The sequence below is a fragment of the Gobius niger genome (assembly GCF_951799975.1).
Source record: "Gobius niger genome assembly, chromosome: 19".
In the NCBI taxonomy this organism is placed as follows: Eukaryota; Metazoa; Chordata; class Actinopteri; order Gobiiformes; family Gobiidae; genus Gobius; species Gobius niger.
In genome coordinates this window covers 27,695,218-27,718,329 of record NC_136870.1, presented here as the reverse complement: position 1 = coordinate 27,718,329, position 23,112 = coordinate 27,695,218, and the positions used below count along the sequence as shown (strand labels likewise).

The window sequence follows — 23,112 nt, the reverse complement described above, 5'->3', positions numbered from 1 at the left end:
GCCTGTTCGCTCTGTGGCCTGTTAGCTCTGTGGCCTGTTTGCTTTGTAGCCTGTTAGCTCTGTGGCCTGTTTGCTTTGTAGTCTGTTAGCTCTGTAGCCTGTTAGCTCTGTAGCCTGTTCGCTCTGTGGCCTGTTAGCTCTGTGGCCTGTTTGCTTTGTAGCCTGTTAGCTCTGTGGCCTGTTTGCTTTGTAGTCTGTTAGCTCTGTAGCCTGTTAGCTCTGTAGCCTGTTCGCTCTGTGGCCTGTTAGCTCTGTGGCCTGTTTGCTTTGTAGCCTGTTAGCTCTGCAGCCTGTTAGATCAGTAGCCTGTTCGCTCTGTGGCCTGTTCGCTCTGTGGCCTGTTAGCTCTGTGGCCTCTTAGCGGGTTTTAGTGAAGCTCTTACCACTTCCGACGACGCCCTGGGTCTGACTCAGGATGAACCTGTCGGGGGCCACACAGAAGTCACTCGTGCCCTGAAGAGAAACAAACAAAAAGCAATTCAGTTAAAAACATTATTCTGGGGATCTCAATGTTATATTTTGAAATGTGAACAGGAACAAGACGTGATAAAATATGGAAAACAGACAGCTATCAAATCCATGACGTGAGGAACACACTTTAAACACACAGTCTGATAAGTGTGAGTCTGAGAGTGAGAGTCCGGGAAGTATCAAGTCACACCTGTATGTTTGTTCACGGGCAAAGGCAGCTCTTATCACACACTCACACACTATAAAAAACAATAAAATAAACTTGTGATGCACCGTCTCTGAACAATGTAATCATGATTTCATTGTTGTTGCAATTTCAAAACCTTTCCACATTTTTTCAAATTCTTCACAATTTTTTTTTCTGAAATTTTCAATATTTTCTTCCACATTTTTTCCTCATATTTTAATTCCCCTTCCCCCAATTTTTTTTTCACAGTTCTTAAATTTGGAGATAAACTCGATATAGTACATTATATCTACCTGGTTATAGTTAGAAAAGTTCTGTTAATGAAACTATTTATACTAACAAACATTTCAATAAAAACTGTTTTTAGATTTACGTTTTATTCTTGAGCTGATGTGACAAATGAATCACAGGGATAAAGGTTTTTACAGACAGATTTAGAAATCAGCATAAAAATGAAAGTTTGCTGATGTTTCTTTATACAAAAGCATGAAATAAATGTGATATATTTATTTTACTAAACCATTTTTACTTCAGCATTTACAGACAGAACTGAGTATTATTTCTAACCCAATCAGTGCATTTGAATAACCAGGTCCAGCATGTGTCATAAAAGACACAATTAAAGAATGATTAAAAAAGTTAAAACACAGCTCTCAGACGTGACTCTGAGCAGGTTCAGGGCAGATCCGGAGCTCTTTGGTTTGACAGTCAGAGTTAGAGCGTCCAACAAGGAAATATGGAAATAGTTTCTCAGTGAAAGAGTCTTTGTAAGAGTGAATCAGAGACATGTCACTGAGGTCATAGAAGGAAACTGTCCCTTTATCACAGTTCAGCTGAACACAGACTTTCTGTGGACGCTTTGTCATGTTCAGCGTGTTATGAGCTGTAAAATATTTATTATTATAAAACAGTAAACACCAAAATCCATTTTTTGGCGTAGGATCAGGTTTCCCTTTCCTCTGGACTGACTCTTTGGCCACTCCAATGGCCCAGTGTGGATGTTCTCCCACCTCCACATTCCAGACATGAGTCCCAGAGCTGAATCCCTCTGAGCCCAGGACACGGTCCCTTTCATTAAACCTCTCAGGATTCTCAGGGAGCTCCAGAGGAGGGTCAGCTCGTCCCACACTGGTCAGGTCCTCAGACAGATGCAGCTTTGGGTTTGCTGTGTTTGGGTCTAGAATGACTGGGCTGAATTGGACTGTCTTCCCCATCTTCCTCCAGACCCTGAAGGCCAGGTTCCCCAGGAGCTCGGCCTGGTTTAGGAGCAGTCCTGGTCCGGGCTGAGGGGGCAGCTGTGGGCTGTGGGTCTGGGCTGGTTTATAAGAGGAGATGAAGTCCTCCTGTGTCTTCTGCAGCTGTGTCTGTAGCTCCTGGATGCTCCGCTCCACAGAGGCCAGTGTGTCCCTGATCCTGCCCAGCTCAGGGCTCACAGTCTGGGCCCGTCTGCTCTGCTCCTCCCTCACAGCCTTCAGCCGGAGCTCCTCCTCCTGCTGCAGAAACCTGTGGAACCGGCTGAACTCCGCTCTAATGTGGGCCTCGCAGACAGAGGCCTGTTTCTCCGAGTGCTGCAGGAGGTTTTCATAGAGCTGCTGTAAAGACTGAGCCTCTGCTCTGTGCTTCAGCAGAGACTGCAGCTCAGTGTGAAGCTGCTGCTTCAGACGAGTCTCTGCCTGCTCTAAAGGCACCACCGTGTGCTCTTTGTGCCGAGAAAACTCACAGACGGGACACACGGCCCGGTCCTCGTCCAAACAGAAGAGAGAGGGCGTCTCAGGGTGAGCGGCGCAGGCTCCAGCTCTGTGCTCAGACGACTGTTTCTCAGACGACGGTTTCTCTGTCACTGCGATACACAGCTGCTTCAGAGCAAAATTGATAATAATATTATCTTTTGAAGACTTCCTCCTGCAGACGGGGCAGGTCTTGGCTTTGGTCCGGTCCCAGTGCGTCTCTAAACAGCTGCGGCAGAAGCTGTGGTTACAGCCCAGAGTCACCGGCTCCTCAAAGGTGTCCAGACACACAGCACAGGTCAGATAGTCGTCCACCGCAGAGACTCGCTCGGCCATGACTCCGAGTCTAAAACTCTGATCTGAGGAGCGTTAGCAGTAGATCCAGGCTCTGCAGCCGCTCTGATGAATGTGAGTCTGAGAGAGTGAGAGTCCGGGAAGTCTGACTTTGTTCAGTATCTCTTTTTTCATGCAGAGGGCAAAGGAAGCTCTTATCACACACTCACATGTAATAAAGGGTTTAGCAGAGGTTGCACGCTTTAGTTCTCTTTCCAGCCTCTGAAACAAAGTTTATATGTGTAAATTCTTTTGAAGACTTCCTTCCGCAGATGGGGCAGGTATTGGAATTGGTCCGTTCCCAGTGCATCTGTAAACAGCTGCGGCAGAAGCTGTGGTTACAGCCCAGAGTCACCGGCTCCTTAAAGGTGTCCTGACACAGAGTGCAGTTCTGATCAGCCATGTCTCCGTGACTGCCCTAAAACTCTGATCTGAGGAGAGTTTTAAGTAGATCCAGGCTCCGCACCGCTCTGATAAGTGTGAGTCTGAGAGAGTGAGAGTCCGGAAAGTATCAAGTCACACCTATAGGTTTGTTCACGGGCAAAGGCCGCTCTTATCACACACTCACCTGTAATAAAGGTTTAACAGAGGCCAAAGAGCAGCCTCTGGGTTTTATAAGACGAGTTTAAATATGAACAGGCCACGATCTCCTCAACTTCAGCTGCAAAAATATCCTCCAGTCAAAGAAGCTCTGGGACATTTACACGTCACTATAAAAAACAATAAAATAAACTTGTGATGCACTCTTTATATACAAACATGTGCACAGATAATCAACTTCTTTATATTTTAGAGTCTTTTCTGAACAACGTTATCATGATTTTATTGTTGTAGCCATTTCAAAACTGTTATTATCATAAGTTTCTCTCATTATTGTGCAGGTCTTACTCTTATCTAATAAAAGGCCTTGTGCAGATGCAGAGGTTGGTTACAGGTCAGGGTGATATTGACAATAATCTTAATGTTTTTGGGACTTTCTGATAACGATGATGAAGAGATTTTGTAAACCATCAGATATATGTAAAGATGTGCTGCAGACGTCCGCATTAGCACTGTTTTGTTGCTCAAGAGGATAATTATCCAGAACAAACGACACAACCACATTTATCAAAGTTTTTCCCATTTTTTCCACATTTTTGCCAATTTAAAAAAAAAAAAAAATCCTGACATTTTCTGTATTTTTTACCCCTTTTTTCCTTATATTTTCATTCCCCCAATTTTTTCCACAGTTCTTAACTTTGGAGCTAAAATCAATATTGTACATTATATCTTCCACACAGCTATTTCAGTATTATCTTGTAGGCGATATATTGCCCTCCTGTAGCTGGTTATAGTTAGAAAAGTTCTGTTAATGAAACTATTTATATTAACAAACATTTAAACCAAAACTCTCCTCTGACTCTGCCTAATGAAACCAAACAACATTTAGACAAAGTTTGAAAGATTTACGTTTTATTCTTGAGCTGATGTGACAAATGAATCACAGGGATAAAGGTTTACAGACAGATTTAGAAATTGGTATAAAAATTAGAGTTTGTTGATGTTTCTTTGTACAAAAACCTGAAATAGATTTGTTATATTTTACTAAACCATTTTTACTCCAGCATTTACAGACAGAACTATTACATTTAACCCAATCAGTGCATTTGATTGACTTACATACCGGTGATCAGCATTTTTCATGAAAGTATTAAGTAATGATTTAACTGTTAAACACAGCCCTCAGACGTGACTCTGAGCAGGTTCAGGGCAGATCCGGAGCTCTTTGGTTTGACAGTCAGAGTTAGAAGGTCCAACACCAAAATATGGAAATAGTTTCTCAGTGAAAGAGTCTGTGTAAGAGTCAATCAGAGACATGTCACTGAGGTCATAGAAGGAAACTGTCCCTTCATTACAGTTCACCTGAACACGGACTTTCTGTGGACGCTTTCGGATGAACAGCTTCTTATGAGCTGTAAAATAGTCATTTTTAAAAAACAGTAAAGACCAAAGTCCATTTTTTGGCGTAGGATCAGGTTTCCCTTTCCTGTCGAATGACTCTTTGGCCACTCCAATGAACCAGAAAGGATAGTCTCCCACCTCCACGTCCCAGACATGAGTCCCAAACCGGAATCCCTCTGAACCCAGGACATGGATAAATTTACTGAACCTCTCAGGATTATCCGGGAGCTCCAGAGGAGGGTCCAAACGTCCCACACTGGTCAGGTCCTCAGACAGATGCAGATTTGGGTGGGCTGTGTTTGGGTCTAGAATGACTGGGCTGAACTGGACTGTCTTCCCCATCTTCCTCCAGACCCTGAAGGCCAGGTTCCCCAGGAGCTCAGCCTGGTTTAGGAGCAGTCCTGGTCCGGGCTGAGGGGGCGGCTGTGGGCTGTGGGTCTGGGCTGGTTTATAAGAGGAGATGAAGTCCTCCTGTGTCTTCTGCAGCTGTGTCTGTAGCTCCTGGATGCTCCGCTCCACAGAGGCCAGTGTGTCCCTGATCCTGCCCAGCTCAGGGCTCACAGTCTGGGCCCGTCTGCTCTGCTCCTCCCTCACAGCCTTCAGCCGGAGCTCCTCCTCCTGCTGCAGAAACCTGTGGAACCGGCTGAACTCGGCTCTGATGTGGGCCTCGCAGACAGAGGCCTGTTTCTCCGAGTGCTGCAGGAGGTTTTCATAGAGCTGCTGTAAAGACTGAGCCTCTGCTCTGTGCTTCAGCAGAGGCTGCAGCTCAGAGAGAAGCTGCTGCTTCAGACGAGTCTCCGCCTGCTCTAAAGGCACCACCGTGTGCTCTTTGTGCCGAGAAAACTCACAGACGGGACACACGGCCCGGTCCTCGTCCAAACAGAAGAGAGAGCGCGAGTCGGAGTGAGCAGCGCAGGCTCCAGCTCTGTGCTCAGACGACTGTTTCTCTGACGACGGTTTCTCAGACAAGAGTTTCTCTGACGACTGTTTCTCTGTCACGGAGATACACAGCTGCTTCAGAGCAAAGTTTACATCTACAGATTCTTTAGAAGACTTCCTCCTGCAGACGGGGCAGGTCTTGGCTTTGGTCCGGTCCCAGTGCGTCTCTAAACAGCTGCGGCAGAAGCTGTGGTTACAGCCCAGAGTCACCGGCTCCTTAAAGGTGTCCAGACACACAGCACAGGTCAGATAGTCGTCCACCGCAGAGACTCGCTCGGCCATGACTCCGTGTCCTCTTCTTCTGGGTTTATAATTTATCCAAAGCACTGGAAAGTGGAGGCAGCCGTGTGACAGCGTCAGATTAAAGTTCACTTCCTTCTTCCTGATTCACCTAGAGTCATTCAGGTCGTGGAGTCATGCCCTCTCCAGCAGAGGGAGCTCTTTACTTACTTAACAACTTAGAAACTCCGCCAAAGCACAACAAGCAGCCATATAAGTAATGACAAAATGATTTAGCAGAGCATAAGGCATGAACTGTGTAAGAGTCGACCTCATTTTTACAGAGTCGACTAGTCGTGTGTTTATCTCTTTCTAACTCCCTCTATCCCTCTGCATAATTTCAACATTAATGTCAAGGCGGAACTCCTTTTCCATGTTTCGGTGGGACAATAAACAGCGTTACAGTGTTCACTTTTTAGTGCTCTACATAGAGTTTCAGTTTTCAAGATGATACTACAGTACAAAGGAGAGCAGATGAGGCCGAGAGGAGAGCGAGACAAACGAAGCAGGAGAGAGGACGCGGATCTGTTTGTTTCTGGAGGCGCAGGTCAACACTGAGCTTTGCCCAAAAATTAAGTTAAAACCAAGGAAATGGTAATAAGCCACTATGTTGTAAATTAACTCAGAAAATACGCTGTAAAACCTGCTTACATGTGAGCCTACATTATTACATGACAGATTTGGACGTGAACATATTGTACTTGTTGTTAATTAGGCCTTTTTCCTCCATTGTTCATATGATGACGTCATCACACGACTAGTCGACTCTATGTTGACTTTCATGACTATAAAGTCGACTTCTAAAAATCAGTAGTCATTCAGGCCCTAGTAGAGCGAGTGTTCAAAATCAAAACATTCAAATTAAGTTTCATTTGAAAATAATATTGGAAATACTATTAAGTTTCACCATCTATGTTTAATCAGACTCTTCGTGGCTGAAGTACAGAACAGCTTTTGTATCTATCATACGCACCTAATGCTGATATTTATTTATACTTATATTCTGCATTTCTGTATTTTGTATTTTTGAAGTTGTACAGCCCTGGTTTTGTTTTCAAACTGCTTCATGATTAGGATTATTTGCACTTCCACGAGCACTATGCTGCTGAACTTTTAAACCCAGCTTTGAACACCCCCAAAAGTCAGGAGGAGCTCCCAATAACATCTGTAACAAGTTGTAACAACAAACTAGACAAACCTAGCATGAGATACAAATAAAATAACGAGTAACTTAATTGTTTTTTTGTCACTAAAATGAGGTGTTGTCATTAATCTTGTGCATGTCGTGTTATAACCAGAGTTAAATGAAGTTTAGTCTCACCACAGCCGTCGCCAGATCTGCCCCGAGAGACGCCCAGCTCAGGATCAGGGCCAGGACTCCACACACCATCATCCTGAAAGAGAGCGGCCATGTTTACCAGGTCACACTGAGCAACAACAACATCTGAGCAAATATTAAACATCATGTGGTTATGTTTAGGTTGTTTTATCACATTTATTGGTGTCTAGCTTATTTTAAGTCACACTTTTTTTCAAACTTGTCTCATGGAATATCTGACCTTCTCAGTCCCACCAGGCCTAGAGCAAGATCAAATCAGGACTAAACTGGACTTAAATAGAATAAAAATGTGAATAAATCGGGTCTAGTGCCGCTATGTAAACCACGTATTAACCTCTTAACCCTGAAACCGAGCACATTTTCTCCAGTTTGGCTTTACCCGAATCTAAAAGCTTCTTGAAAAAAAGAGTCAAACGAATACAAGGATGAAAATGTAAAAAAAAGGGCGACAAGAAAAGCCATGAAAAGTGACTAAACTGTGTGATGAAAACGCAATTAAGAAAAGGCGATGAAAAAGAGACAAAATTAAGTGACAAAACTGAAGCAAAAAGTGACAAAAAGCTATTGAAAAACGCAAGGAGAAAGATCTGTTTAGATGAGTTTTGTAGGTCTTGGCTTTCGAATGAGGTGCTACACTGGCCTACATGCTGTAACCTTTGAGGTTTGGGTAAAGCTGGACAGCACTTGGTTAAAGCGGGGGTTAAGAGGTTAAAAATGAACTTTGAAGTCTAAAAGTGCAGAGATTTTCAAAGTACATTTTGTGACAGAAAACAGCAGAAATTTAAAACTTCCAACTTGGTTTCCAGAATATTCCCCATTAACTTGCTAACTTCTAATTCTTATTACTAAACCTAATTGTATCATATTTATTTTATACTTTACATTACATTAAACTGTTGCTTCTACCACCTAATAAACAAGCATATTAATCAGTGAAATATGATAATTTGCAGACATACAGTTAGCTAAACCGTTAGCCTTTGCTGATGTGAGGCAAAGCTAGACATAAACTAGCAAAAAAAAAAAAAATCAAACAATTATTTCTAATTAATTGTTAGAAATATACACATTATTTCTTTTTTGAATTAACCCAAGAACAACAACATATTCATTAACTTAAAATATATTATTAAAAAAACGTTATCCCCGTGGCCAACCCCAAAGTGACGCATATTCTTACGTTTTTATGTCAAATCTTCGAATAAACAAATTAAACAGTGCGTGTATGAGGTCATTAACAAGTTATTTATGTCCGTGTGCGTCACATGTAAAAAGTTCAAGTAGTTTTATTAGATTTATATAATTTAAAATGAGTTAACATCGTCTTTACTTTAGAACCCGTGACCTACCGTTAGTCCGTTGAGTTAGCGTTAGCCCAGCTAGCTAACCGTTTTTAATGTTAGTTTTGTTAATGACAGGTTTAAGTCAAAACTACAAATTTAGTTTTAATATTTGACGACATACGTAGTCATTAAAATGTGTGTGGGGAAAAAAGTAATAAATTAATTAATTAATAAATGTAGGATAATTTTACGGATCAACGCTAGTCTTTAATGTAGCGCCAACTGCCCACACGAGGGCGCCAAAGACAACGCAGTTCAATAGAGGAGGCTGAGACTCTGACTGTGGACTCTTTTCACCTTTTAACCCCCACCTGAACCGAGCACATTTTCTCTATACCTAAACCTAAAAGCTTCTTGGAAAAAGCGACGGAAGTGATGAAGAGGCGACAAAAACAAAATGTAGTTGAGGATGAAAACCATAAAAAACAGCATCAAAAGTGTGTCATAAATGAGACAAATAAAGAAAAGCACCATGAAATGTATGAAAACTAAAATACGTTAAAAAAAAACATGACAATAACACAGTAACAACGTAAGGATAAATGTTAGATCAGTTTTGTGGGTCTTAGCTTTCGAAAGAGGCGTTGTCTCCAGTCAAGAAGCTTTTAGATATTGGGTAAAGCCGAACATGCAGTCAGTTAAGGTGGGGATTAAGAGGTTGAAAAGCATTTGAAGACTTTATTTTTGAGGAAGCTTGTGGTTTAGTGATTTTTTTTTTACTTTTGTCATCTATTTTATGACGTTTCTTTTGTTGTTTTATTGAAAAAAATAAAATGTTCATACACCATTCACAGCCAGCGATTAATCGATTAATCGTAAAAATAATCATTAGCTGCAACCATAGTTTGTAGTGTGTGGGAAATTGATGATTTTTAGCTAATGTTATATTTTATAATGCTATTGAATGTTTTTTTTATGAGTTTAATCTATGTGCTTTAAGTTTCAGTTGAAACCAATCTTTTCACACACACATTGCCGTAACAAAACCCCATTTCTTGCTCTTGCATTCTTTTGCTCAAACCTGTGGAGACGTTCGGTGCCCTAATAACTCCATATAAGGCAACAGGAAGACACTTCTAGCGGAAAACTACTGAGAGAAAGGCTTGGTGACCTTGGCCCGAGCTCATCTCCTATCTCTTCGTGAACGTCACATTCTTTCTGATATATATTTGTAAGAGCGCAGTTAGACGGTGCCGTTTCCTGGGACGGCCCCGTTCGAGCACCGTGTATATTGTTCGGGACTTAAGCTTTCAGATAACCTGTGTTTAGAATTGTAATTGTTATAGGGAATAAATCTTCTTTGACTAAAGCTACTGAAGTCTGGTGGTTTCTCCTCGGACCTTGGGGTCAACGAATACGCTGGCGAGACCTTTTTGATACTTTAATACTTTAAACTTAACTGTTTAACTGTGTTTAAATTGATCTTATAGAGTAAGACCTTATGTGAATTTAGAGTTTTAATATTTCCTGTGAAATCGCCCACAAGTGATATAGGTAAATATTATAGACTCTAGTTCTGTGGAATACTGTTTGGCATAATATGGTTTAGGCTTTAGTGGGAACACAGTCAAATCTAAATGTACTTTTCCGCTGCTGTTGTGTAATAAACTTCATAAATATTAGTAGTTCTTACGTGGTGAGGAGCCACCGCGACTGCTTGGCCAAACCCAGACAGGCCATGAGACAGATCACCAAATCCAGGATGAGGAGGAGCAGGTAACTCAGCCACCTGCAGAGAAACCAGAGCGAGGAGAGAACCTCTGATCAGCGAGGAAACACAGCCTCACGGTGAGTAAACTGCACTTAAACAGAATAAATAATCGAGACGGAGCACGATCTGATCCGACCGACCGCGGAGAAGCCCATGAATAATGCACGCACATTTGTAACATGTTTCTTTAATGAGCCTCCTTCATAAGCAACATTCACTTTTAATTATCCGTTCTAAATTTAGCTCCGGCAGAGAGAAGTGAAGCAGGAGTCAAACGAGAAGCCACACTTTAGAGATGAGAGTTCTGTGTGTGTGTCTCCAACAGCAGGAGCGGTTTTACCATAAACTTTACCTGAATGAACAATCTCTGATGTTTTTATCATTTATCATAATGTATTCTGTTTCAATAACCTCAATAACAAGAGAGTAAGTTTATAGCACTATAGGGTTAAGTGTGTGTGTGTGGGGGGGGGGGTTCAGGCTTTTTTTCCCCCCGAGAGAAAATAAAAAAAACAGTCTGAAAACGTGAACATTTCTGTGAGATTAGATGTATAAATATATAAATATGAGTTATGTTAACTACCGTAAATGCTGTAATACAGGCCGGTGCCTTTATTTACTCAAGGGCATCTAGGACCAGGCCTTTATTGGAACCAGGCCACAATTAGAGACAGGCCTTTATTTCTATTTGAGCAAAACGGACGACCAGGAAAACGAAGAAAAACGAGATTTGTGTCCATTTGCAGCTAAAATATTAGGTTCATTTATTAATGAACATTTCAAACCCTCTCCCAGCGGCTGGAACATTGACGCCTTTTATTTTGCCGGGACAACAGGAAGTGTTTCGTTGCTGTTAGCGGAGCTTTGACATCAGTGTCACTGCAGGTTTCTGTTTCGTTTTTACCGCGGACCGGATTATTTGTTGTTATCTTGTGTAAAAGGCGAGTTTAGACGGAGCGTTTGTGTTTGTGATCGATCATGAGACTGACCCGAGAGAAGACGAGACGCTCGCGCTGATGGGAGGAGTTATTTTGAGGCGTGGGACTGACCTGCACACGGAGCAGCTGGACGTGCTTTGAAGACGCGATGGAGACTTTATTAAAACCCTGGAGGGTCACACGACATTTGCCCTGTTTTCAAATATCGTCACAGGAGGTTTGAAAAGTGGCTAAATCTGTGTCAAAGTTACGCTCGGATCAGCTCCTGATTAGTATTAGTAGTAAGTATTAGTACTCTTACCTGTAGTACTCTGCAGTGGAGTATTAGTACTCTTACCTGTAGTACTCTGCAGTAGTAAGTATTAGTACTCTTACCTGTAGTACTCTGCAGTGGAGTGTTAGTACTCGTACCTGTAGTACTCTGTAGTGGAGTATTAGTACTCTTACCTGTAGTACTCTGCAGTGGAGTGTTAGTACTCGTACCTGTAGTACTCTGCAGTAGTAAGTATTAGTACTCGTACCTGTAGTACTCTGCAGTAGTAAGTATTAGTACTCGTACCTGTAGTACTCTGCAGTAGTAAGTATTAGTACTCGTACCTGTAGTACTCTGCAGTAGTAAGTATTAGTACTCGTACCTGTAGTACTCTGCAGTGGAGTATTAGTACTCTTACCTGTAGTACTCTGCAGTAGAGAGTATTAGTACTCGTACCTGTAGTACTCTGCAGTGGAGTGTTAGTACTCGTACCTGTAGTACTCTGTAGTGGAGTATTAGTACTCTTACCTGTAGTACTCTGCAGTGGAGTGTTAGTACTCGTACCTGTAGTACTCTGCAGTAGTAAGTATTAGTACTCGTACCTGTAGTACTCTGCAGTAGTAAGTATTAGTACTCGTACCTGTAGTACTCTGCAGTAGTAAGTATTAGTACTCGTACCTGTAGTACTCTGCAGTAGTAAGTATTAGTACTCGTACCTGTAGTACTCTGCAGTGGAGTATTAGTACTCGTACCTGTAGTACTCTGCAGTAGTAAGTATTAGTACTCGTACCTGTAGTACTCTGCAGTAGTAAGTATTAGTACTCGTACCTGTAGTACTCTGCGTTGGAGAAAGTATTAGTACTTGTACCTGTAGTACTCTGCAGTGGAGTATTAGTACTCTTACCTGTAGTACTCTGCAGTGGAGTATTAGTACTCTTACCTGTAGTACTCTGCAGTAGTAAGTATTAGTACTCTTACCTGTAGTACTCTGCGTTGGAGAAAGTATTAGTACTCGTACCTGTAGTACTCTGCAGTAGCGGCGCGGTCCGCCAGCTCCGTCAGGTCGGTCTCCGCCCTGACCCAGTCCGGGAGCCCGAGCAGCTGCTTCACCACAGAGTCCGTCATCTGCTGCATGAACCTCAGCGTCTGCACGAAGTCTCCTCTGGTGGAGAAGATCTCGTCCAGACGCTCCAGGTGCTGCTGAAGACCTGAGCGCAGACTCGCCATGGTCCCGGTCACCTGAGAGACAAGAGCCAATCAGAGCAGAGCACTCGCCATGGTCCCGGTCACCTGAGAGACAAGAGCCAATCAGAGCAGAGCACACATGGTCCCGGTCACCTGAGAGACAAGAGCCAATCAGAGCAGAGCACACATGGTCCCGGTCACCTGAGAGACAAGAGCCAATCAGAGCAGAGCACACATGGTCCCGGTCACCTGAGAGACAAGAGCCAATCAGAGTAGAGCACACATGTCCCGGTCACCTGGGAGACAAGAGCCAATCAGAGCAGAGCACTCGCCATGGTCCCGGTCACCTGAGAGACAAGAGCCAATCAGAGCAGAGCGCACATGGTCCCGGTCACCTGAGAGACAAGAGCCAATCAGAGCAGAGCACAGACTCGCCATGGTCCCGGTCACCTGAGAGACAAGAGCCAATCAGAGCAGAGCACACACTCGCCATGGTCCCGGTCACCTGAGAGACAAGAGCCAATCAGAGCAGACTCGCCATGGTCCCGGTCACCTGAGACACAAGAGCCAATCAGAGCAGAGAACACACTCGCCATGGTCCCGGTCACCTGAGAGACAAGAGCCAATCAGAGCAGACTCGCCATGGTCCCGGTCACCTGAGAGACAAGAGCCAATCAGAGCAGAGAACACACTCGCCATGGTCCCGGTCACCTGAGAGACAAGAGCCAATCAGAGCAGACTCGCCATGGTCCCGGTCACCTGAGAGACAAGAGCCAATCAGAGCAGAGCACTCGCCATGGTCCCGGTCACCTGAGAGACAAGAGCCAATCAGAGCAGAGCACACATGTCCCGGTCACCTGAGAGACAAGAGCCAATCAGAGCAGACTCGCCATGGTCCCGGTCACCTGAGAGACAAGAGCCAATCAGAGCAGAGCACAGACTCGCCATGGTCCCGGTCACCTGAGAGACAAGAGCCAATCAGAGCAGAGCACACACATGGTCCCGGTCACCTGAGAGACAAGAGCCAATCAGAGCAGAGCACACATGGTCCCGGTCACCTGAGAGACAAGAGCCAATCAGAGCAGAGCACACATGGTCCCGGTCACCTGAGAGACAAGAGCCAATCAGAGCAGACTCGCCATGGTCCCGGTCACCTGAGAGACAAGAGCCAATCAGAGCAGAGCAGACATGTCCCGGTCACCTGAGAGACAAGAGCCAATCAGAGCAGAGCAGACATGGTCCCGGTCACCTGAGAGACAAGAGCCAATCAGAGCAGAGCAGACATGTCCCGGTCACCTGAGAGACAAGAGCCAATCAGAGCAGAGCAGACATGGTCCCGGTCACCTGAGAGACAAGAGCCAATCAGAGCAGAGCACAGACTCGCCATGGTCCCGGTCACCTGAGAGACAAGAGCCAATCAGAGAAGAGCACACATGGTCCCGGTCACCTGAGAGACAAGAGCCAATCAGAGCAGAGCACACAGGTCCCGGTCACCTGAGAGACAAGAGCCAATCAGAGCAGAGCACACATGGTCCCGGTCACCTGAGAGACAAGAGCCAATCAGAGCAGAGCACACAGGTCCCGGTCACCTGAGAGACAAGAGCCAATCAGAGCAGAGCACACAGGTCCCGGTCGCCTAATGGCAAATGTTTCCAATATCACGCAACAGCCAGAGTCCCCGTCACCAGCAGGGGGCAGTAGACTGTTTATCGGCTGCTCGTCTGCGAAGTTACACATTAAATTAAAGCCTCTAATCGCGTTGTTCTGCTTTAAGTCCAGGAGGAAGTCGCCGACAGGAGCTTTAAAGGAGAAACTTCACATTTCCACGCTCTCTCTTTCAGCCGCGACGCCTCCCCTTTGATTGACTCGCGTTTCCCCCCCGGCACAAAAGCAGGATTACCAGAGAAATGCATGACACAAACATCTTTTCAGCCCCCCCCCCCCCCCCCCCCCCCTCTCTCCCTCAGCGCCCCCCCCCCCCCTCGCTCTTCTCTCTCTCTGTGGTTTCAGCTCGTGACATTTGAAAAGCCGCTCTCCGTCTGAACTCCATTCACTCCCGTGTTTGTCCAAGGGCTGCGCGGGGAATGCTAACGTTGCTAATCGAGCCCCCCCCCCCCCCACGGAACCCCCCCCCCCCCGGCTCGAGGGAGGGGGTTCCGTGGGGGGGGGGGGAACGCAAAGCGACGTTTGGGGGGAGAGATGACGAGTGTGAGGTGGAAGTTTGAGATGGTTTGGACGTTTGGGAAGAGGACGAGGCAGAAGGATCATGTTTCCTCAGGCTCAGGGAGAAACAAACACGGGTTTATGCAGAGAGACAGACAGACAACAGAGAGACAACAGAGAGAGAGAGAGACAGAGAGAGAGAGAGAGAGACAGAGAGAGAGAGAGACAGACAACAGAGAGAGAGAGATACAGACAGACAGAGAGAGAGACAGACAACAGAGAGAGAGAGAGACAGACAGACAGAGAGAGAGACAGAGAGAGAGAGACAGAAAGAGAGACAGATACAGAGACAGAAAGAGAGACAGAGAGAGACAGACAGAGAGAGACAGACAGACAACAGAGACAGAGAGACACAGAGAGAGACACAGAGAGAGAGACCGATACAGAGACAGAAAGAGAGACAGAGAGAGACAGACAGAGAGAGACAGACAGACAACAGACAGAGAGAGACACAGAGAGAGACAGACAGAGAGACAGACAGACAGAGAGACAGAGACAGAGAGAGAGAGAGAGAGACAGAGAGAGAGACAGATACAGAGACAGAGAGAGAGAGAGACAGAGAGAGACAGTGAGACAGAGAGACAGAGACAGACAGACAGACAGACAGACAGACAGACAGACAGACAAACAGAAACAGAGAGAGACAGAGACAGAGAGAGAGAGACAGAGAGAGAGACAGAGACAGAGAGACAGACAGACAGAGAGAGAGAGACAGAGACAGACAGACAGACAGACAGACAGACAGACAGACAGACAGACAGTGAGACAGAGACAGAGAGACAGACAGAGAGAGACAGACAGACAGAGAGACAGAGAGAGACAGAGACAGACAGACAGAGAGAGAGACAAAGTCTGAGACATTAGACCAGGGGAAACATCAGAGCCCTCAAGAGGATTATGAGAAATAACTGAACATAAACCAGAGATCGAAGGCCTGTTAGTCTCTTAACCCCCATATTTTCAACAGTTTGGCTTCACCCAAATCTAAAAGCTTGAAAAAAGGTTCAATATAGCAATGAAAACGAGGATAAAAATGGAAAAAAAATGTGACCAAAAAAGCAACAACAAGAAGCAACAAAATAGAGACAAAAACGTGACAAAAATGTGGCGTAACCAGGAAAAAAAGCAACAAAAACAAGGCCTATTCACGAGCAAAAAGAAGTGTTTTCAGTCTGGATTTGAACATTGTCAGAGTTGAGGCCTGTCTCATATCCTCATGAAGACTGTTCCAGAGTTTAGCTGCATGAAACTGAAACGCAGCCTCACCGTGTTTAGTCCTGACTCTGCTACAACCAAAACTAAACTGTCTCAAAGCTGGAATCATGTCCGACACGACAGCGCAGGATCTATCAGCCTGAAGTCCGGGCACACAGTTGAGACAATCAGGGGCGGACAGGCCATATGTCCATTCTGGAAGAGCACAGAAGGGCCACCGGTCCCGCCTCAACCGAGCTTTACCCAAATCCAAAAGCTAAAAAGAAAAGCATCAAAATAGCGACAAAAAAAGAGGATGAAAACAAAACAAAAATGTGCCGGAAAAGCATCAAAAAATGTGATGAAAAATGTGATGAAAAGTCAACAAAAACACGACAACAAAGCAACGAAAAGGCCACAAAAACGTGACAGAACCATGAAAAAAATGATAGAAAAAATGTGACAAAAATTCAACAAAAATGTGACAAAAATTCAACAAAAATGTGACAAAAATTCAACAAAAATGTGACAAAAATTCAACAAAAAAGTGACAAAAATTCAACAAAAATGTGACAAAAATTCAACAAAAATGTGACAAAAATGTGACAAAAATGTGACAAAAATGTGACAAAAATTCAACAAAAAAGGGTCAAAAATTCTACAAAAATTCAACAAAAAAGTGACAAAAATTCGACAAAAAAGTGAAAAAAATTCAACAAAAATTCAACAAAAATGTGACAAAAATTCAACAAAAATGTGACAAAAATTCAACAAAAATGTGACAAAAATTCAACAAAAAAGTGACAAAAATTCAACAAAAATGTGACAAAAATTCAACAAAAATGTGACAAAAAAATTACAAAAAATCAACAAAAAAAGTGACAAAAATTCAACAAAAATTCAACAAAAATGTGACAAAAAATCAACTAAAATGTGACAAAAAATCAACAAACATGTGTGGGGGGGTCATGGTCTGATGACATCACTGAGAGAATGGGTTTTCTTCACTGTATCTCCACAGCTTCAGACCCAGAGGAACCTCTGCTCCTCGGCCTCATTCACAGCTTCACAAAGACCGACTTCCTTTTCCCAAAACACCGTCTCTCGTCCTTTCAGCCCGATGGAACGTCCCGGGTGTTCTCCTCCAGAGCTCCTCTCTCCGGGAGGCCGGCCCCAAAGCCTCGTCTGCCCAGGGACGGCCTTTGTCTCCGGGCTCACGGCGGATCAGCGCTGGGGCCGGACCTGGACCTCCACACACACTGGGCCCTTTGTTCAGATATAGACTTCAACTTCAACAGAGTCAATGAGGCCAGAGCCTTTCAGACGAGAGAAAAGGAGAGGGTTCACACGACTCCACCAGGACTCAGGCTGGACTAAAGGAGGAGTAAAGCAGGACTAAAGGAGGACTAAAGGTGGACTAAAGGAGGACTGAAGGTGGACTAAAGGAGGACTGAAGGTGGACTAAAGGTGGACTAAAGGAGGACTAAAGCAGGACTGAAGGAGGACTAAAGCTGGACTAAACCTGGACTAAAGGAGGCCTGAAGGAGGACTAAAGGAGGACTAAAGGAGGACTAAAGGAGGACTAAAGCTGGACTCAAGGAGGACTAAAGCTGAACTAAAGCTGGACTAAAGGAGGACTGAAGGAGGACTAAAGGAGGACTAAAGGAGGCCTGAAGGAGGACTAAAGCTGAACTAAAGCTGGACTGAAGGAGGACTAAAGCTGGACTAAAGCTGGGCTAAAGCTGGACTGAACCTGGACTAAAGCTGGACTAAAGCTGGGCTAAAGCTGGACTAAAGCTGGACTAAAGCTGGGCTAAAGCTGGACTAAAGCTGGACTGAAGGAGGACTAAAGCTGGACTAAAGCAGGACTGAAGGAGGACTAAAGCTGGACTAAAGTTGGACTAAAGCTGGACTAAAGTTGGACTAAAGCTGGACTAAAGCTGGACTAAAGTTGGACTAAAGTTGGACTGAAGCAGGACTAAAGGAGGACTAAACCTGGACTAAAGGAGGCCTGAAGGAGGACTAAAGCTGAACTAAAGCTGGACTGAAGGAGGACTAAAGCTGGACTAAAGCTGGGCTAAAGCTGGACTGAACCTGGACTAAAGCTGGACTAAAGCTGGGCTAAAGCTGGACTAAAGCTGGGCTAAAGCTGGACTAAAGCTGGACTAAAGCTGGGCTAAAGCTGGACTGAACCTGGACTAAAGCTGGACTAAAGCTGGGCTAAAGCTGGACTAAAGCTGGACTAAAGCTGGGCTAAAGCTGGACTAAAGCGGGACTGAAGGAGGACTGAAGCAGGACTAAAGCAGGACTGAAGGAGGACTAAAGCTGGACTAAAGTTGGACTAAAGCTGGACTAAAGTTGGACTAAAGCTGGACTAAGGCTGGACTAAAGTTGGACTAAAGCTGGACTGAAGGAGGACTAAAGCTGGACTAAAGCTGGACTAAAGGAGGACTAAAGCTGGACTAAGGCTGGACTAAAGCTGGACTAAAGCTGGACTAAAGCTGGACTAAAGGAGGACTAAAGGAGGACTAAAGCTGGACTAAAGCTGGACTAAGGCTGGACTAAAGGAGGACTAAAGGAGGACTAAAGCTGGACTAAGGCTGGACTAAAGCTGGACTAAAGCTGGACTAAAGCTGGACTAAAGCTGGACTAAAGCTGGACTAAAGGAGGACTAAAGCTGGACTAAGGCTGGACTAAAGGAGGACTAAAGGAGGACTAAAGCTGGACTAAAGCTGGACTAAAGCAGGACTGAAGGAGGACTAAAGCTGGACTAAAGGAGGACTAAAGCTGGACTAAAGCTGGACTAAAGGAGGACTAAAGCAGGACTGAAGGAGGACTGAAGCTGGACTAAAGCTGGACTAAAGGAGGACTGAAGGAGGACTAAAACTGGACTAAAGCTGGACTGAAGGAGGACTGAAGCTGGACTAAAGCTGGACTAAAGGAGGACTAAAGCAGGACTGAGGGAGGACTGAAGCTGGACTAAAGCTGGACTAAAGCTGGACTAAAGGAGGACTGAAGGAGGACTGAAGGAGGACTAAAGCTGGACTAAAGCTGGACTGAAGGAGGACTGAAGCTGGACTAAAGCTGGACTAAAGGAGGACTAAAGCAGGACTGAGGGAGGACTGAAGCTGGACTAAAGCTGGACTAAAGCTGGACTAAAGGAGGACTGAAGGAGGACTGAAGGAGGACTAAAGCTGGACTAAAGCTGGACTAAAACTGGACTAAAGCTGGACTGAAGCTGGACTAAAGCTGGACTAAAGATGGAGTTGGACTGGAGCTGGACTGAAGTTGGACTAAAGCTGGACTAAAGATGAAGTTGGACTGGAGCTGGACTGAAGTTGGACTAAAGCTGGACTAAAGGAGGACTGAAGCTGGTACTAAAGCTGGACTTAAACTGGACTAAAGGAGGACTGAAGGAGGACTAAAGCTGGACTAAAGCTGGACTGAAGATGGACTAAAGCTGGATTAAAGATGGAGCAGGACTGAAGTTGGACTGAAGCTCGTCTTTGGTCGTACAACGGCTCTACTTTAAATCTTTGTCCCTGTTTCACTGTACGACCTTCGACCTTCGACCTTCCCCGCGACACACGAGTCCACCCGGCTGAGGCTCTGAGGGTCTTTGAGCGGCGTCTGAACAGGCAGTGTTTTGCAGTGTTTTCTCTCCTAAAACTGTCCACAGATTCCATGAAGAGGTTCCTGCTGAGATAAAAGTGTCGTCCTGAGTTCTGCCGCCGCTGGTGTGAACTCTGATCCGAGCAGATGTGGAGCAGCTGTGCATTAGCAGATATTTCAACATAACTGATCATCGTCTTAACGCTCCGAGAGAGAGAGAGGAAACACATTAGCACAAACGCTAATCCTTCACCGCGCCATCGACGGGTCTGGATTAAACCAGGACCGGAGCCGGACCGAGAGCGGACTCACGAGGCTCACAGCAAAACAACAAAACAACACTCACTTCCTCATTGGACAGGAAGTGACATAGATAGAGGACAGTGATATTAAACTGTTGCCGTGCCGACCGTGTTCTGTCAACGGGAAATGAGTCAAACTGATGTGAACTCAGGAATAAAAAGCACATGTGGACAGTTAAAGGGGGGGGTATTCTGCAAAAATTGACTTTTTCAAGCTTTCCATCATGTTATTATGTCATTCCCTCATTAAAAACATGGCTGAAGTGTTGCCTTGGCACATTCACGTATTTCTGAGTAATCTGTAAAAACTCTGATGGCGGCCATTTTAGGGATAGGTTTGCCTGAGTCCTCCTAGGAACGCCCCCACCTCCTGGAGACGCCTCCGAGCTTTCGTCACCAGCCGAGTAACCAACCACTGCTCCTCAGCAGAACCCCCTCCCCACTGATGCCACAGACAGCGTGTGGAGGGGGCGTGTCTAAAGGGTCAGAGGTTCTTAAAGAGACAGAGGCCTATTTCAACACATTCACTACAGCCATTTTGAGAGAGACATTTTATACAAGGCAGTTATTCTAATTTACTGCATTTACAGACCAACAGAAGGTTTGATCATTGTAGTGTGATATAGACTGGTGCTATGGGACTGAAACAAGCAGAACACCCCCTCTTTAATATTGAAGCTGCGGTTACACGTATGGCCTGAGGTGGCAGTAGTGAGCATAAAATGACAAACTTGCATCTCTTTAACCTCTTAACTCCCGCCTGAACCGATAGGATCTTTTTCCTCACATCATCAGATTTTTTTCCCCATCATTTTTATGTTGGGCGTTCAACCCATTTTTGTAACTTTTATGTCATTTTTTGTCACATTTTGTCATTTTTTCGTAATTTTTTTGTGTCACATTTTTGTCAAATTTTTATCACATTTTTGTCATTATTTCGTTATTTTTTAAATAAATTTTTTGTCGTTTTTTTGTCCTTTTTTTTGTCATTTGGTTTTATCACATTTTTGTCATTTTTTGTCATTTTTTGTCATTTTTTGTCATTTTTTGTCATTTTTTTTGTCATTTTTTGTCACATTTTTGTCATTTTATTGTCAATTTTTTAATCAAATTTTTTGTCATTTTTTGTCACATTTTTGTCATTTTTTTGTAATTTTTTTAATCAAATTTTTGTCGTTTTTTTGTCCTTTTTTTGTCATTTGGTTTTGTCATATTTTTGTCATATTTTTGTCATTTTTTGTCATTTTTTGTCATTTTTTGTCACATTTTTGTCATTTTATTGTCAATTTTTTAATCAAATTTTTTGTCATTTTTTTGTAATTTTTTTGTCATATTTTTGTCATTTTTTTGTCATTTTTTGTCACATTTTTGTCATTTTTGTCAATTTTTTGTCAACGTTTTCTCACTTTTTTGTCACATTTCCATCATTGTTTTCGTCTCAGTTTTGTTGCTATTTTCACACCTTTTTCCCAGAAGCTTTTGGATTGGGGTAAAGCCAGGTTCTCGGTTCAGGTGGGAGTTAAGGTTGATAAAGTTATTAAAGTGTACAGTTGCGTGTGTCGTACCAGGCTCTGGACTCCTCCCAGCGTGTGGTTGGCGTTGTACATGGAGTAGGTCACCTGGTACACGCCGTCGTTGGTCTCGCTGTTGCCGTAGAAACCCACGCCGACGGCGGCGCTGCAGACACACACACGTGTATCATCAGTAAATATAGTATAGTATAAGTATCTGTGTTTCCCTCCAGCTCCGCCGTCTCTCTGTGTCTGAGCCCGTTTATCAAATCCATTCTTTCAGCGCCGTTTGTTTTCCCGCCGCTGATTTTCTCTGACGGGTTCGGCTTTTCCCAAATCTCCGCAAACGCCGCGTCAGGTCTTTGCTTTTGTTTGTCTCAGATTCGAGCGGAAATATCCAGCGCGGCCGTCGCTGTGGGGGAAGGAGTCTGTCTGATTCTGCTCGGTTTGTTCAAATCAAAATATGCATAAATGTGATTTCAGAGGCTTCAGGAAGTGCAGGAGCAACAGTGGAGGTGAACAGGGAAGATTATTAATGTAGAGAATCAGTTTGAAACGTCGGCTGGAGATCACTGAGAGGAGAGAGGAAAGGAGAGAGGAGGAGAGGAGAGAGAGGAGAGAGAGGAGAGAGAGGAGGAGAAAGGAGAGGAGAGGAGAGAGAGGAGAGAGAGGAGGAGAAAGGAGAGGAGAGAGAGGAGAGAGGAGAGAGAGGAGAGAGAGAGAGGAGAGAGAGGAGGAGAGAGAGAGAGGAGAGAGAGGAGGAGAGAGGGGAGAGAGGAGAGAGAGGAGAGAGAGGAGAGAGAGGAGAGGAGAGAGAGGAGAGAGAGAGAGGAGAGAGAGAGAGAGAGAGGAGAGAGGAGAGAGAGGAAAGGAGAGAGGAGGAAAGGAGTGAGGAGGAGAGGAGGAGAGAGAGGAGAGAGAGGAAAGGAGAGAGGAGGAGAGAGGAAAGGAGAGAGAGGAGAGAGGAGAGAGAGGAAAGGAGAGAGGAGAGAGAGGAGAGAGGAGAGAGAGGAAAGGAGAGAGGAGGAAAGGAGTGAGGAGGAGAGGAGGAGAGAGAGGAGAGAGAGGAGGAGAGGAGGAGAGAGGAGAGAGAGGAGAGAGAGGAGGAGAGGAGGAGAGAGGAGAGAGAGGAGGAGAGGCGGAGAGAGAGGAAAGGAGAGAGGAGGAGAGAGGAGAGAGGAGAGAGGAGAGAGGAGAGAGGAGAGAGGAGAGAGGAGGAGAGAGAGGAGAGAGGAGAGAGGAGGAGAGAGGAGAGAGAGGAACACTGCAAAAAGTATTGAACTAGATTAGTATAAACATCTCCATTTGAGCACAATAATCCAAATTTTAGTTGTTTTGACGAGTTAAGAAGTTCTTTTTATTTCACTTGTTCTGAGACGTTTCTGACTCGTTTCGATACATTTCGTCCTTATTTCAGGTCATTTTCTTTGCCAATGGGGAAAGAACATTGGTCTTGTCTCATTGCCAATTTTACTTTCTTATTTCAAGCGAGATTTACCCTAGAACTGGTCTGAAATGTCCTCAAACAAGCAAAGCAAACTCGGTCCGATCCGGAAAAGTGTCTAAATGAGTGAAAACCGCTCAAAACAAGAAACATTTCCTCAATTCAAGTCATTTAAGGCAA

The 23,112-nt window shown here is 44.5% G+C and overlaps 3 protein-coding genes across 4 annotated transcripts in view; all 3 read right to left on the bottom strand.

The window, feature by feature from the left end:
- Window positions 1-21,649, bottom strand: part of LOC306978592 (protein tweety homolog 2-like) — a 36,222-nt gene extending 14,573 nt beyond the window's left edge. For both annotated transcript variants that reach the window (XM_079577231.1, XM_079577232.1), the window contains exons 1-5: window positions 21,543-21,649; window positions 12,480-12,700; window positions 10,193-10,288; window positions 7,199-7,271; window positions 384-453 (exon numbers count right to left, since the gene is read on the bottom strand). In XM_079577231.1, the coding sequence (XP_079433357.1) occupies window positions 384-453; window positions 7,199-7,271; window positions 10,193-10,288; window positions 12,480-12,700; window positions 21,543-21,584 (502 nt within the window). In that variant the 5' untranslated portion in view covers window positions 21,585-21,649. The remainder of the gene's footprint in view (window positions 1-383; window positions 454-7,198; window positions 7,272-10,192; window positions 10,289-12,479; window positions 12,701-21,542) is intronic.
- LOC306978271 (zinc-binding protein A33-like) lies at window positions 1,312-2,721 on the bottom strand (the record flags this gene model as incomplete). Its single annotated transcript, XM_079576794.1, has 1 exon — window positions 1,312-2,721. One exon carries the CDS (start codon window positions 2,719-2,721, stop codon window positions 1,312-1,314), a length of 1,410 nt encoding a protein of 469 aa, XP_079432920.1.
- LOC306978575 (zinc-binding protein A33-like) lies at window positions 4,410-5,885 on the bottom strand. The gene has a single exon (XM_079577211.1). The coding sequence runs from the start codon at window positions 5,878-5,880 to the stop codon at window positions 4,441-4,443; it is 1,440 nt and encodes a 479-aa protein (XP_079433337.1). The 5' UTR covers window positions 5,881-5,885; the 3' UTR covers window positions 4,410-4,440.
- Window positions 21,650-23,112: the final 1,463 nt, after the last annotated feature.